We start from the raw sequence: 13,853 nt of genomic DNA on the forward strand, positions 1-13,853 counted from the left end.
ATTTAAGCATGGGAACTGTGGGCAGAGGGAACCTGTCTCCTTGGCTGCACCTGCCTGGAGTAGGGCACTCCGGGCAGAGCTCCTGTTACACAGAGCTGGCGGGGGTGGGTGGGTAAGTGATGGGCGGATGCCACAGACTCTTGCTGTTCTTACCAATATTTAGTTGCTTTCTTGAGTGGGTATTTTGTAAAATGCTGTATGCCTTTAGGACAGCTTCCAGAGACTTTCACTTACTGTTATTTATTTATTTATTTTATTTATTTTTTTTAACGTTTATTTATTTTTGAGACAGAGAGAGACAGAGCATGAACGGGGGAGGGTCACAGAGAGAGGGAGACACAGAATCTGAAACAGGCTCCAGGCTCTGAGCTGTCGGCACAGAGCCGGATGCGGGGCTCGAACTCACGGACCGCGAGATCGTGACCTGAGCCGAAGTCGGACGCTTAACCGACCAAGCCACCCAGGCGCCCCTCACTTAGTGTTCTTTAAAATAATTTTTATCAGTGAATTTGTTGTTCTGCTGAGTCCCTTACTCTGCTTTTGGAAGTCCAATGCCCCTTCGTGCGATCTTTTTTAAAATTGTGTTTGATTGTGGGGGCACCTGGGTGGCTCAGTCAGCTAAGCATCTGACTCTTGATCTCAACTCCGGGCTTGAACTTGGGGTCATGAGTTTGGGTCCCACGTTGGACTCCACGCTGGATGTGAAGCCTACTTTAAAAAAAAAACTGTGTTTTATTGTGATAAAAACAGTTAACAGGAGAGTAGCGTGAGAGACCTGGAGCTTATTCATCTGGCTTCACTGAGACCTAATGCTCACTGAGTTCTCAGTACCCACTTCCCCAGCATCCCCAGCCCCTGACAACTACCATGCCGCTCCGATTATGCGCAAGTGAGGATTTTAGGTACTTCTAGAAGCGAAGTCATGCAGTATTTCCTTCTCTGTGACTTGTTTCACTTGGCATAATGTCCGCAAGTCTCATCCGTGTTGTTGCATCTGAAAAGTTCCTTAAAAACAAACCAAAACCGCGGCGCCTGGGTGGCTCAGTCGGTTAAGTGTCCGACTTCAGCTCAGGTCACGATCTCGCGGTCCGCGAGTTCGAGCCCCGCGTCGGGCTCTGGGCTGATGGCTCAGAGCCTGGAGCCTGCTTCTGATTCTGTGTCTCCCTCTCTCTCTGCCCCTCCCCCATTCATGCTCTGTCTCTCTCTGTCTCAAAAATAAATAAACGTTAAAAAAAAATTAAAAAAACAAAAACAGGTTGAACGGTATTCCGTTGTATGTAAATACCACATTTTCCTTACCCGCTCCTCTGTCGGTGGACATTACTCCACTCCGTGAGTAGTGTTGAATAAACGTGGGAGTGTAGATATTCCTTTTGAGATGCTGATCTCAGCTCTTTTGGATAAATACCCAGAAGTGGGATTGCCGGATCATGTGGTAGTTCTATTTTTAATTTCGTGAGGAGCCTCCTTATCACGCGATCTTAAAGAGCCTGCGCGCCCCCCCCCCCCCAGATCCCTCGTGGTCCATCTTCTTGAGGCTTTTTGTTGTGTGTTTTCTAGATCAAGTGGATGGCTCTTTTGGCATCTGCATGGTAAAGGATGACGCCAAGATCAGCATTGAACCGTGAGTTGGAACAGACCTGGCACCGGAGGGTGGGTCCTTCCAAAGTGGGGGTACTTTTCCCCTCCTTGTGAGCCAGTGTCTGTTTTTCCCAAGGAAAAGCATCATAGGGGACCGTGTCTAGCTCCAGAGTCTCCCTAAAAGAGAAGGGGTGCGTTTCTGTGGGTGGATGTGGGAAGCTCCCCCCAATATTCCTTCTGTCCAGATGTACCATAGCCGGGTCAGGGGGACAGAATGTCCAGGACCCTGGGGTTCTGGGTGGAATTGGTGATGGTCCAGCGCAAGACCCTTGAGTGTCCGTGGCACATGGCTAGATCAATATGGCCATGGATGTAGACGCATGCCAGGTATCAGCGTATACCTCCCCTATCCTAGACCCGAAGAGACACCGGAAGCCAGAGATGTGGCAATAAGACAAGTCAGAGAAAGGAAGGAAGTGTCCCTGGAGAGGTTTCTGGGATGCCCGCACGTGTCTGTCGGGGATGTCGGGACACTCAACACACGCGACAGATGGCAGAGGGTTTCCCCAGGGCAGGGCTGTGGCCCGAGAGCAGGGCGCGCCGCGCGTCTCTGTTGCGTTTCCCGTCTTGCTCACGCGTGTACGCCTCGCGCGTCTGTGTGCGTGGCCTCATTTCAGACACATCAACATAGGAAGCCGGTTTCAGGCTGAGATCCCGGAGCTCCAGGAGAGGTCGCTGGCCGGAGTGGATGAGCACGTAGCTTCTCTGGTCTGGAAACCGTGGGGAGATGTGATGACCAACCCGGAAACGCAGGACAGAGGTGGCTGAGACTCTGCGGCCGAATTCCCAAGGGCCCTGCCCCCCCCCCCCCCCCCCCCCCGCCGTCTGAGGATTTCTCCCCCCCAGTTCTCACCTTGGCCAAGAAGCACGGGATCATGCTTGGTGCACTCTTGCTTCTCCTGAGCTGTCGTCTCCTGCACCCACCTCCCTTCTCACACGATTCGGGCCAGGCCGTTCAGAGCGAGTGCTCGTGCCTCCCTTCCCTCATCCCGCTTTCAAGGAGCCCCTCTCTGTGCCATCAGGGAAGTCTCCGCCCTGCCACTTGGTGACTCCGCGTGTCTCTTCTCTCTCACCCTCCGCTGGGACCGCTGGCTGGAAACAGTGACCGAGCTCTGCAACGTGGCCTGCTCCAGCGTGATGCCGGGAGGGGGCACCAATCTGGAGCTCGCCCTGCACTGCCTGCACGAAGCCCAGGGCAGCGTTCAGGTGAGGTGGAGGCAGGGGCAGGGCGAGGGGGAGTCTGGGGGAGCTCCCTGCTCTCCCGGGGCCGGAGGCTGCAGGTGCGCGCATCGTGCTGTCTGCTCCGGGGTGTGCGTGCGGCCCGTGGAGAGTGAAGGAAGGCCAAGCGTCCTTCTCCCGCGGCTTTGGGATCGGTGTGGTGCTTGTGAGCCGCAGACACCGGCTCAGTGAACCAGTCGTCTCTCGGGAGCAACAGCAGTGCCAGTGTCCCTTGGAGACAGCTCAGGGGCACTGGGGAGCCACAGCCCAGTGCACCCATCTCGGGTCCTGCACTGATTGGGTTTCTGTATTTATTTTGACATTTCTTATTTTATTTTTTGAGAGACCGAGTGCAAACAGGGGAGGGGCAGAGAGAGAGGGAAATGCAGAATCCGAAGCAGGCTCCAGGCTCCAAGCTGTCGGCACAGAGCCCGATGCGGGGCTCGAACCCACAGACCGCGACATCACGACCTGAGCCGAAGTCGGATGCTCAACCGACTGAGCTACCCAAGCGCCCCTGATTGGGTTTATTTACCGAGCTCTATCTCCTCGATTAAAAACCCACATGTGAAAACCCCTGATGCAACAGCCATGCCTCTGCCTACTCCAAGGACCCTCCTCACATTCTTGACATTTAGAAAAGAAACCAACTCTGAGTAATGAGAGAGGAAAAGTCTCATCACTCGAGCCAAGTCCCCAAGAGTCTGGTGCCACAGTCATGGCTTTTTCTCAAGCTCAGAGGCAGCGGCTGGCGTGTAGGAGGTGCTCGGCAGAGTCAACACATATTGATAAGAGTTGTCTCAAGCGCTTGGTAATGTCGTGGCACGGGGTCCAGGGCCGGCTCGGGGGCCCCAGTCTCGGTTTCATGCTGTTGCCACCATCTTGAAATTCTTAATGAAAATTAAGATAATTTTTGAACAGGGGGCCGGTGTTTTTGTTTTGCACTGGGTTCCCCGCATTACATGGCTGGCCCCGATGGGGGTTACTCTGGTGAGCAGGACAAAATCCCTCTATTTGCAGGCTTACGTTTTAGAAGAGTCGAAACAGGAAATATATTTTTAATTTTTTTTAATGTTTTATTTACCTATGAGAGAATGTGAGCAGGGAAGGGGCAGAGAGAGAGGGAGACAGGGGATCCGAAGCAGGCTCCGTGCTGACAGCAGAGAGCCCGATGCGGGGCTTGCACTCACGAACTGAGATTTAGGACCTGAGCGCAAGTCAGACACTCAACCGACTGAGCCACCCAGGCGCCCCTAAAATAGGAAATAAGTTTTTAAAAAATTGTTGGTAGTTAGCGCTATGAAGAACATGAAGGGGGGTAGTGGTCGAGGGCAGTGCGATTCCAAATGCGGGTCCTCGATGAAGGAAGGCACTCACGCCAGAATAAATCCCCACACCGTTTCCCACATCAGGAAAATCTTGCCACAAGAAATCTGTCAGCCGCACTCACCAGTATGCTTAGCGATGCAGTCCCCGCATCCGCAAATGGTTCACGGGTGGTGGCCAGTCCGGGGAGCACTCAAGCTCCGAGCAGTAGGGCCGGAGAAGGTCTGAGGGAGGGCACGAAGTGTTTGCTTTTTTTAATTTTTTACCGTTTGTTTATTTTTGAGAGAGAGACAGACAGAGCATGAGCAAGGGGAGGGGCAGAGAGAGAAGGAGACACAGAATCGGAAGCAGGCTCCAGGCCCCGAGCTGTCGGCACAGAGCCCAACGCGGGGCTCGAACTCCTGAACCGCGAGATGATGACCGCAGCCGAAGTTGGACGCTTAACCGACTGAGCCACCCAGGTGGCCCCTAAGTGTTTTTCGAATGCATGAAACAAAAAATCGCCTGCCACGCTCCTCGTTTCAGGTTGCCCTGGAGACCCTCTTACTCAGAGGACCCCAGAAGCCGCAGACTCACCCACTGGCCGACTACCGCTATACAGGTGACTGGAACAAGGCGGCGGGTGTGGTTTTTGCCTGGCCGGGACCTTGTGAACGGTCAGCTCCCAACAGCAAGTTCTCTTGGGGCCTTCACCTGCCTTTCCAGAAGGGCCTGTCCTCTCGGGGAGTGACTCCGTGGGCCGGTTTTCTGCTGGTTGCACCCCACCCTCCCCCTTTCCCAGGGTCCCCTCCCACGCTCTGCTCGGCCACCAGGGAGAGGTGGAGGCAGGCTGGGGCGCAGCGGTGAGCACGCCAGCCCTGGAGTCAGGCAGGCTGGGGCCCTGGCCTCGGCGAGTCTCCCAACCAACGGAAGCCTCAGTTGCTGCATCTGTAAGGAGGAGATCGTAACGGTCCCTACCTGCTAAGGCTTTTGTGAGAGTTGTATGAGATTAAGCAAGGAAGGGGCTTAGCAGAAGGCTCGACGCATAATTGTGCTTGGTAATGGCGGCTGTAAAAAGGAGGGGGGTCTGCCCTTCAGCCATGTCCTTCCCCGTCTTGGCTATTTCTCGAATAGGTTCAGACATCTGGACCCCCATGGAGAAGAGGCTGTTCAAGAAGGCGTTCTGCACGCACAAGAAGGACTTTTACTTGATCCACAAGACGGTAAGGTGAATGTGGGCGCGCCGGTGTAGACAAGGCCCCGCCTCGCGTAGCTGAGCCGGGCTAGAGCTGAAGGGCCCCTCGGGGGTGACACTGTGGTTGTATCATAAACAGTTTCTAATTTAAAAAGCCACGCTCGTGGGGCGTCTGGGTGGCTCAGTCGGTTAAGCATCCCGACTTCGGCTCAGGTGATCTTCTCATGGTTTGTGACTTCGAGCCCCGTGTTGGGCTCTGTGCTGACAATGTGGAGCCTGCTTCAGATTCTGTCTCCTGCTTTCTCTGCCCCTCCCCTGCTTGCTATCGTTCTTGTTCTCTATCTCTCTCTCAAAAAAAACAAAACAAACTTAAAAAAAAAAAGCACACAGGGGCGCCTGGGTGGCTCAGTCGGTTAAGCGTGTCTGACTTCAGCTCAGGCCATGACCTCACGGGCCGTGGGTTCGAGTCCCGGGTCGGGCTCTGTGCTGACCACTCGGAGCCTGGAACCTGCTTCCGATTCTGTGTCTCCTTCTGTCTCTGCCCCTCCCCCACTCACATTCTGTCTCTTGCTCTCAAAAATAAGCATTAACAAAAATTATACATAAATAAATACCGGTTCAAGACAGTTGATCGTATGGTTTGGGTTTTCCGTACCTTTATTGTCTATGTGCTCTAGCAGTTATTGAGAATGGGATAGTAAGATACTTGCCTATAACTGTGGATCTGTTTTTCCCTGTAGTTCTATCAGGTTTTGCTTCATGTATTTTGAAGCTCTGATTTAGCTGCATAAACACCGAGGATTCCTGTTTCCTTCATTAAATGGACCTTTTTATCACCATGAAATGATTCCCTTTATCCCTGCTATTATTTTTTTGCTCCGAAATCTGTTTTTCTGGTACCAGTATAGGCAACCATTCCAGCTTTCTCAGAAGGTGATGGGTGTTTGCGTGGTATATCTTCTTTCAACCTCTTACTTTTAACATATTTGTGTTTTCACATTTACAGTGTGTCCTTATAAGTAGCATGCGTTGGATGTTGCTTTTGTTTAATTTGTTTTAATCGAAGTATAACTAACGAAGTGTTACATTAGTTTCAGGTGTACAATATAATGATTCAGCAATTCTGTACTTTGCTCAGCGCTCATCAAGATAAGCGTACTCTTGGGTCGCCTGGGTGGCATATTGGATCTGACATCCGACTCTGGCTCAGGTCACGATCTCATGGTTCGTGGGTTTGAGCCCCACGTTAGGCTCTGTGCGGACAGCTCAGAGCCTGGAGCCTGTTTCGGATTCTGTGTCTCCTTCTCTCTCTGTGCCTCCCCTGCTCGCTCTCTCTCTCTCTCTCAAAAATAAATAAACACTAAAACAAATTTAAAAATTAAAACAAAAAAAGATAAGTATACACTTAATCCCTTTCACCTGTTTCATCCCTCCCCCCGCCCCCATATTCCCCCCTGGTAATCACCAGTTTGTCCTCTGTAGTTAAGAATCTGTTCCCTTGGGGCGCCTGGTTGGCTCAGTCGGTTAGGCGTCCACCTCCTGGTTTCAGCTCGGGTCATGATCTCACAGTTTGAGTCCGAGCCCCGTCTTGGGCTCTGCACTGACGGTGCAGAGCCTGCTCGGGATTCTCTCTCTCTTTTCTCTCTGCCCCTCCCCCCCCTCCCAAAATAAATAAATACACATTTAAAAAAAGAATCTGTTTTTTTACTTGTCTCTTTTGCTCTTTTTTTGTTTGTTTTTCAACTGTTTTTAAATTCCACATGTGAGAGGGGCGCCTGGGTGGCTCAGTCGGTTGAGTGTCCAACTTCGACCCAGGTCATGATCTCGCGGTCCGTGAGTTCGAGCCCCGCGTCAGGCTCTGTGCTGACAGCTCAGAGCCTGGAGCCCGTTTCAGATTCTGTGTCTCCCTCTCTCTCTGCCCCTCCCCCGTTCATGCTCTGTCTCTCCCTGTCTCAAAAATAAATAAACGTTAAAAAAAATAAAAAAAAAAATAAATTCCACATGTGAGTGACATCACGTGGTATTCGTCTTTCTCCGACTTATTTCCCTTAGCATTATACTCTCTAGCTCCACCCATGTTGCGAATGGCAAGACTTCATTCTTCTTTCTGGTTGAGTAATATTCCATTGTATGCTTTTTTTTTTTTTTTTTTTTAACATTCGGTATTTTAGTTAGGGTGTTTAGACCATTCACGTTGAACGTGATTGTTGAGACGGTTAGCTTCAAGTCCATTATCTCGCTGTTTGTTTCCTGAATGTCTCACCTGATCTCTGTTTCCCCTTTCTGCTTTTTCTGCCTTCTTTTAGGTTATTGGAGTAGTAAATTTTAGGATTCTGTTTTATCTCCTTTGTTGGCTTATTGGCTATAACTCGTTATTACATTGGTGGTGGCTTTAGGGTTTGTTTGTTTTTTTTTAACGTTTATTTATTTTTGGGACAGAGAGAGACAGAGCATGAACGGGGGAGGGTCAGAGAGAGAGGGAGACACAGAATCGGAAGCAGGCTCCAGGCTCCGAGCCATCAGCCCAGAGCCCGACGCGGGGCTCGAACTCACGGACCGTGAGATCGTGACCTGAGCCGAAGTCGGCCGCTTAACCGACTGAGCCACCCAGGCGCCCCATGGGTTTTTACGCATCTTTAACTCACCACAGTCGAACCTTCAAGTAATTGGATAACACTTTGCGTGCAGAATTAGTGTACCTCTGTCCCTCCTCCTGGCCCTTACAGTATTATCGTTATGCATCTTATTTTCTGTATGTTATAAACCCCCAAATGCCTTGTTATTATTTTTGTTCGAACAGCCAGTTATTTTTAGAGAGATTTCAATAATACAAAGTCATATTTTTACCCACATAGTTCCTCGTTTCACGGCTGTGCATCCCTTTGTGTAGATCCATGTTTCCATCAGGTATCATTTTCCAGAAAGAACTAGATCAATGTAAATCCTTTCACATTTCTTGTGGTGTAGGTTTGCTAGTAATGGATTTTTCCAGCTTTTGTGTATCTAAAAAAGTCTTTATTCAGGGGGCACCTGGGTGGCTCAGTGGGTTAATCGTTGGACTTTGGCTCAGGTCATGGTCTCACGGTTCATGAGATCGAGCCCCACATCAGGCTGTGCACTGGTGGTACGGAGCCTGCTTGGGATTCTCTGTCTCCCTCTCCGTCTCTCTTTCTCTGCCCCTTCCCCACTTGTGCTCGTTCTCTCTTTCTTTCTCTCTCTCCAGATAAATCAATAAATAAACTTTTTAAAAAAAGTCTCTATTTTGCCTTCATTTCCGAAAGCTATCTTTGCTAAGTGTGGCATTCTAGTTTGAGTTTTTTTTTGAAGTCTTGAAGTAATTTAAAGATGTTGCTCTATTTTCTTCTTGCTTTTACTGTTTCCAGCACGAAATCTCCTGGTTTCCTCGTCTTTGCTCCTATGTATAACACATGTCTTCTGTTTGTTTTGTGGCTGGCTGTATGAATTTCTCTTTACTCCTGATTTTGAGCAGTTTTATTACGGTGTGCGTTGGCATCGTTTTCTTCTTCCCCCCCCCCCCCCTTGTGGTTGGGGTTTGTTGAGCTTCTTAGATCTGTGGGTTTGGAGTTTTTATTAAATTGGGGGATATTCAGCCTTCCTTCTTCAAATATGTCTCGTGTCCCTCCCTTTACCTTCAAGGACCCCACTGGTGTGTGTGTGTGTGTGTGTGTGTGTGTGTGTGTGTGTGTGTGACTTCCTGCACTTGCCCCACAGCCCACTGACGCTCTTTTTCATCTATCTGACTGTTTTCCCTCTGTGTGGTTCATTTTGGATGGTTTCTGTCGCTGCGTCTTCAAGTTCACTCATCTTTCCTCCTGCGGCCCCGAATCTGTCATTAATCCCATGCGGTGTAGTGTTCATCTTAGATTTTTTTCTGTCCTTAAAAGTTCTCTTTGGGTCTCTTTTTAAATTTTTATTATTTTTTTTGAATGCTTATTTATTTTTGAGAGAGAGAGAGTGCGAGCGGGGGGAGGGGTGGGGGCAGAGAGAGGACAGAATCCGAAGCAGGGTCCAGGCTCAGGGCTGCCAGCAGAGAGCCCGATGGGGGGCTCCAACTCACGGACCACAAGATCATGACTTGAGCCGAAGTCGGACGCTTAACCGACTGAGCCACCCAGGCACCCCACTTTGGTGCCAATTCTAACATCTGTGTGTGTTCTGGGTTGATTTTGACAGATTGACTTTTCTCCACATTTTATATTTTCCTGGCTCTTTGCTTGCCTGGTAATTTTTCATTAGATTCCAGGCGTTGTGAATTTCGGCTTATTGGGTGCTGGATATTTTTGCATTCTTATAAATATCCTTGAACTTTGTTCTGGCACAGTTACTTGAAAACAACTTTTTCCCTTTTTTTGAAGTTTTATGTATTTTGAGACCGAAAGAGAGCGAGTGAGCATATGTGTGCGAGTTGGGGAGGGGCAGAGAGAGGGAGAATGAGGATCTCAAGCAGGCCCCCCCCCCCGCCGGGCTGTTGGAGCCCGACACGGGGCTCAATCCCATGACCCTGGGATGATGACCTGAGCCAAATCAAGAGTTTAACCAACCGAGTCACCCAGGCGCCCCACAGCTTGTTCCTTTGGAGTATTGCCTTTAGGTTTTTAAACCTGGAACCAGAACAGCTTTCATCTAAGGCTAATTAATTATTCCCCATTTCTGAGGCAAAACCCCCCTCCTTACTCTACCAGTGCCCTGTGAATTAGGAGGTTTTCCACCCCAGCTGGTGGGGACACACACCATTCCTGTCCCCATGAGAGCCACGGGCACCTTTCCCTCTGATCGTTTTGGATGCGCCCTTACCGAGCTTCGTGTGGTCTCTTCACACGCACTTCGCTGAATCCTCGAGGGCAGCGCCGCCCGGATCTCTGGCGTTTTCCTCCGTGCCGCCGTCTCCTCTGCTGTACTTTGTCCTGTGGACTCTTGCCACCTTGGTCCCAGGCACTCGGCTCCCTTCCAACTCAGGGAGTCTGCCGGGCTCTGCCTGGGTCGCCCCCCTCCCCCAGCTGTGGCCTGGAAACTCTCCCAAGGTGGTCGTCTATTTTCTTTCTCTCAGCAAGGCTTCTTTGATTGGCGCCTGATGTCTTACCGACCGTCCTTTCGTATATTCTACCTGTTGTCTCTTCACTGTTCTGGAGAGAGCTCTAGCCTGTGTTGCTCTGTCTTGTTTGGAGGCAGAAGCTCAATGTGTTTTGTTTTCGTTTTTGTTTTTTAACCTAGTGATAGTTCCTAGACGGGCAGAGATGTACTATTTTGATCCTTAGTTTGTGAAGACACACAAAGCTGACAAAAACTCACACGGAGGAGGAGATCTCTTCTGAAGTGAGCTCCAGATGTTAAATGGCCAATTTGATTTACCTGAGCCATTTTCTTTCCAGAGCCGTTAAACTTTTCCCTTGTGTTTTGTTTTTACAGAAGGTACCGTTCACGGCATCACTTCTCAGTGGGGGGAGGAGCAAAGTGGGGTCTGATTGCCCAGGATCAAACCGTGCCCTCAGAACCTCCTCCTCCTCTCGTGGGCCACTCTTCCCTGTCCCTCGGGGGCCCTGCGACGGGTCACAAAGGCCGGGAGGCACCCCCTGAGGGCCTTCTGCTCGCATTAGTCCCGGTGGGGAAGCAGGCGGCTACCGGGCGAGATGCCACAGTGAGCATGCTCGCGGCACGCCTTCTAGGGCGCCTTCCCGCAGGGAAGCATCCCCGGGATGGATTTGCCACTCAGGGTGCAGAGCTTAGCCGGTGTTGGCTAATGGGGGCTTCGCTCCGAACCCCCCCCCCCCCCCAGCCGCGAGGGCTTTGTGATTCTCTGCCCCTTGCAGCGAAGGGGGCCCCAGGCTGAAGCAGAGGCATTTCAGGAGGGCTTTCAGACAGTGACTGGCCCCGGGGGGAGGGGACTTGGGGCTTCGCGGCGACACGGGACGCCCCTCGCTCGCTTGTGAGGTGCCTCCCATCGCCGGCTTCTGTTTTCTTTCACTAGATTCAGACAAAGACTGTGGCCCAGTGTGTTGAGTACTATTACGTCTGGAAAAAAATGATCAAGTTTGACTGTGGCCGAGCCCCAGGCCTGGAGAAGAGGGTCAAGAGAGAGCCAGAGGAGGCAGACAGGACAGAAGCAAAGGTAGAAGGTCTGGGGGAAGGTGGGGGCTGGAGGTCAGCCCTGATCCGGAGGCCCCGGCCCATCCAGCTTAAGGAACAGGGAAGGGCGCCCGGAGGGAAGGGTTTCCCTGCGGAGGAAAGCGCCTCCCTTAGAAGGGTGGAGGGCCGGCACCCTTACAGCGGCCGTGTCTCTGTTCTCGCAGGTCACTTGCAGCCCTCGGGAGAGACCCAGCCACCGCCCCACTCCCGAGTTCAAGATAAAGACCAAGAGTTACAGGAGGGAGTCCATTCTCAACTCTAGCCCAAACGCCGGCCCCAAGCGGACCCCCGAGCCGCCGGGGAGTGCGGAGGGCCGGGGCGTTTTCCCCTGCAGGGAGTGTGAGAGGTACCAGCCCTTCCCTTCCCCCGGATGTGCCCTGTGCCCGTGCCCGCACCCCCTGCCCTCGGGTGACCCCCCTGCCGCCTGCTCTGACCCACGCCCTCTGGTGGCTCCTCAGAGTGTTCGACAAAATCAAGAGTCGAAACGCCCACATGAAGCGACACCGGCTTCAGGACCACGTGGAGCCCGTCGTCCGGGTGAAGTGGCCTGTGAAGCCTTTCCAGCTGAAGGAGGACGAGGAGGAGGAGATGGGGGCCGACATCGGGCCCCTGCAGTGGTGACGCCTGGGTGGAGAGCTGGGGCGAGGCAGCGAGGCAGCCCCGCAGCCCTTCCCCTCGGCCTCTCCGGGGTGTCTGGGGCCCCCCTCTGCCTCCTCCCCACCCTCACCGTCCCGCAGTGGCCAGCCCGGCTTGGAAACACGGTGGGCGTTTGGCCATAAATAGGCAGGAGAAGCACCCAGTCGCCAGACCGCGGTGACGTCCCTGTCGGCCAGTGCCAGAGGCTCCACGCTCTTTAGGTTGATAGTGTCTCCCCTTCTTTCGGTCCTACTCTGTCCCGGAGCAGGGAGGCGTGGGGAGGGAACGAGGCAGACCTGGGTAGCTCTTAAATCTTAGCCTCAGTTTTGGGGTTTGGTTACATTTGTTAGATAAGGCCGAGATGTAGAGAATCAGTGGGAAGATACCTTCAGATCTCCGGCCTGTTGGGGCCCCTCCCCAGCGGAGTCTCTCTGCTTTCCAGATTCAGTCCCTAGTCTGGCAAGGACTTGTACATGGTTAGGTTTTTTTTGTACGTGTCGACTTGTAAGTCTTATTAAATTGGGTTCTTGAGCGGCTGTCTTCTGGCTTCCCTGGCCTGCTGATCCAACAGAGTTTCGAGCCCCGGCTTCTCACTGGAGCCACGGAGATGCGTAAGCGGAGTTCCTGCCCAGGAGGAGCTGGGGGCCCCATACACGCGTTCAGCCAGCACCTATTAGGCACCTAATGAGCCAGACAGCGCCCGATCCGTGCAACGGGGCCACCGTGATGCAAGGAACAAGGTCCCTCTCCCTGTGGAGCTTGCATTCTAGGAGTGGGAAGGCAGCGGTGATAAATAAATGAAAAGGCGATTGCAGACCCTGGCCGTGGCTATGCTCGCGGCCACAGGAGCAGGAAGGTCACCATAGGGTTCAGCAATCGGGGCATACAGTGGTGGGGTGGCTCAGCCGGGAGATCCAGGACCGCCAGCGGCAGCCAGCCTCGGTGTGGCAGGCCTTCGGAGGGGGTGGGGAAGAGAGCACGGCCCTCCCTTGTGTCCCTTTTTTAAAATTTTTTTTCTTTAATGTTTATTGATTTTGAGAGAGCGTGTGCACACTCGCGCAAGTGGGGCGGCGCAGAGGGAGAGGGAGACACAGAATCCGAAGCAGCTCCAGGCTCTGAGCTGTCAGCACAGAGCCCGACGCGGGGCTCGAACTCACGGACCGCGAGATCGTGACCCGAGCCGAAGTCAGACGTTTAACTGAGCCCCCCCCCCCAGGCACCCCCCCCTTGTGTCCCGTTTGAAGAGCCAGGAAAGCTCATAGCAGCCCCCAGACAGAATGCCCCTCCTGTGTCACTGGCAGAGGTGTAGCCCAAGCTCTTCCTCAGATGAGCCCTGGCGGTTGGAAGGAAAATGTCCCCAGTTTTCCTGGACCCTCAGGGTTTGTCACCAGGACCAGGGGATCCCTTGAGCTTGTTGCCACCGGATCAGAACGGGGATTCTGTCTGCCAGGAAGGGAAGAGGAAGCAGAGACGGCTACCGGGCGGGTAGACCTTGTGTCCACAGAGTGACATGAAGAAAATGAAGCAGGGGGCCGGGTCCTAGGGAGCGACCACGGTGTTGTGGCAGGCGGGTGGCCAGGGAAGGCCACACGGACGGCCGCTGGGGCCAAGATCTGGATTCCAGGCGGCGGGCGGCACGGAGGAGCACACCCTGCCGCGGGAGCTGGTGGCGAGTGTTCCAAAGGCCCTCCGGCGACTCTGCGGAGCTGGCAGG

At 52.8% G+C, this 13,853-nt stretch overlaps 1 protein-coding gene across 4 annotated transcripts in view; it reads left to right on the forward strand.

Annotated features, from left to right (window-relative positions):
- The window catches only part of ZNF541 (zinc finger protein 541), a 43,347-nt gene extending 30,672 nt beyond the window's left edge, over positions 1–12,675 (forward strand). For 3 of the 4 annotated variants that reach the window (XM_058706965.1, XM_058706966.1, XM_058706967.1), the window contains exons 10-17: positions 1,561–1,624; positions 2,259–2,401; positions 2,744–2,847; positions 4,711–4,786; positions 5,299–5,387; positions 11,346–11,486; positions 11,668–11,849; positions 11,962–12,675. In XM_058706965.1, coding sequence (XP_058562948.1) covers positions 1,561–1,624; positions 2,259–2,401; positions 2,744–2,847; positions 4,711–4,786; positions 5,299–5,387; positions 11,346–11,486; positions 11,668–11,849; positions 11,962–12,124 — 962 coding nt within the window. In that variant the 3' untranslated portion in view covers positions 12,125–12,675. The remainder of the gene's footprint in view (positions 1–1,560; positions 1,625–2,258; positions 2,402–2,743; positions 2,848–4,710; positions 4,787–5,298; positions 5,388–11,345; positions 11,487–11,667; positions 11,850–11,961) is intronic. The other variant, XM_058706968.1, reaches the window with a different exon arrangement.
- The last annotated feature ends 1,178 nt before the right edge of the window (positions 12,676–13,853 follow it).

The sequence above is a fragment of the Neofelis nebulosa genome, chromosome 17, assembly GCF_028018385.1.
Source record: "Neofelis nebulosa isolate mNeoNeb1 chromosome 17, mNeoNeb1.pri, whole genome shotgun sequence".
NCBI lineage: Eukaryota > Metazoa > Chordata > Mammalia > Carnivora > Felidae > Neofelis > Neofelis nebulosa.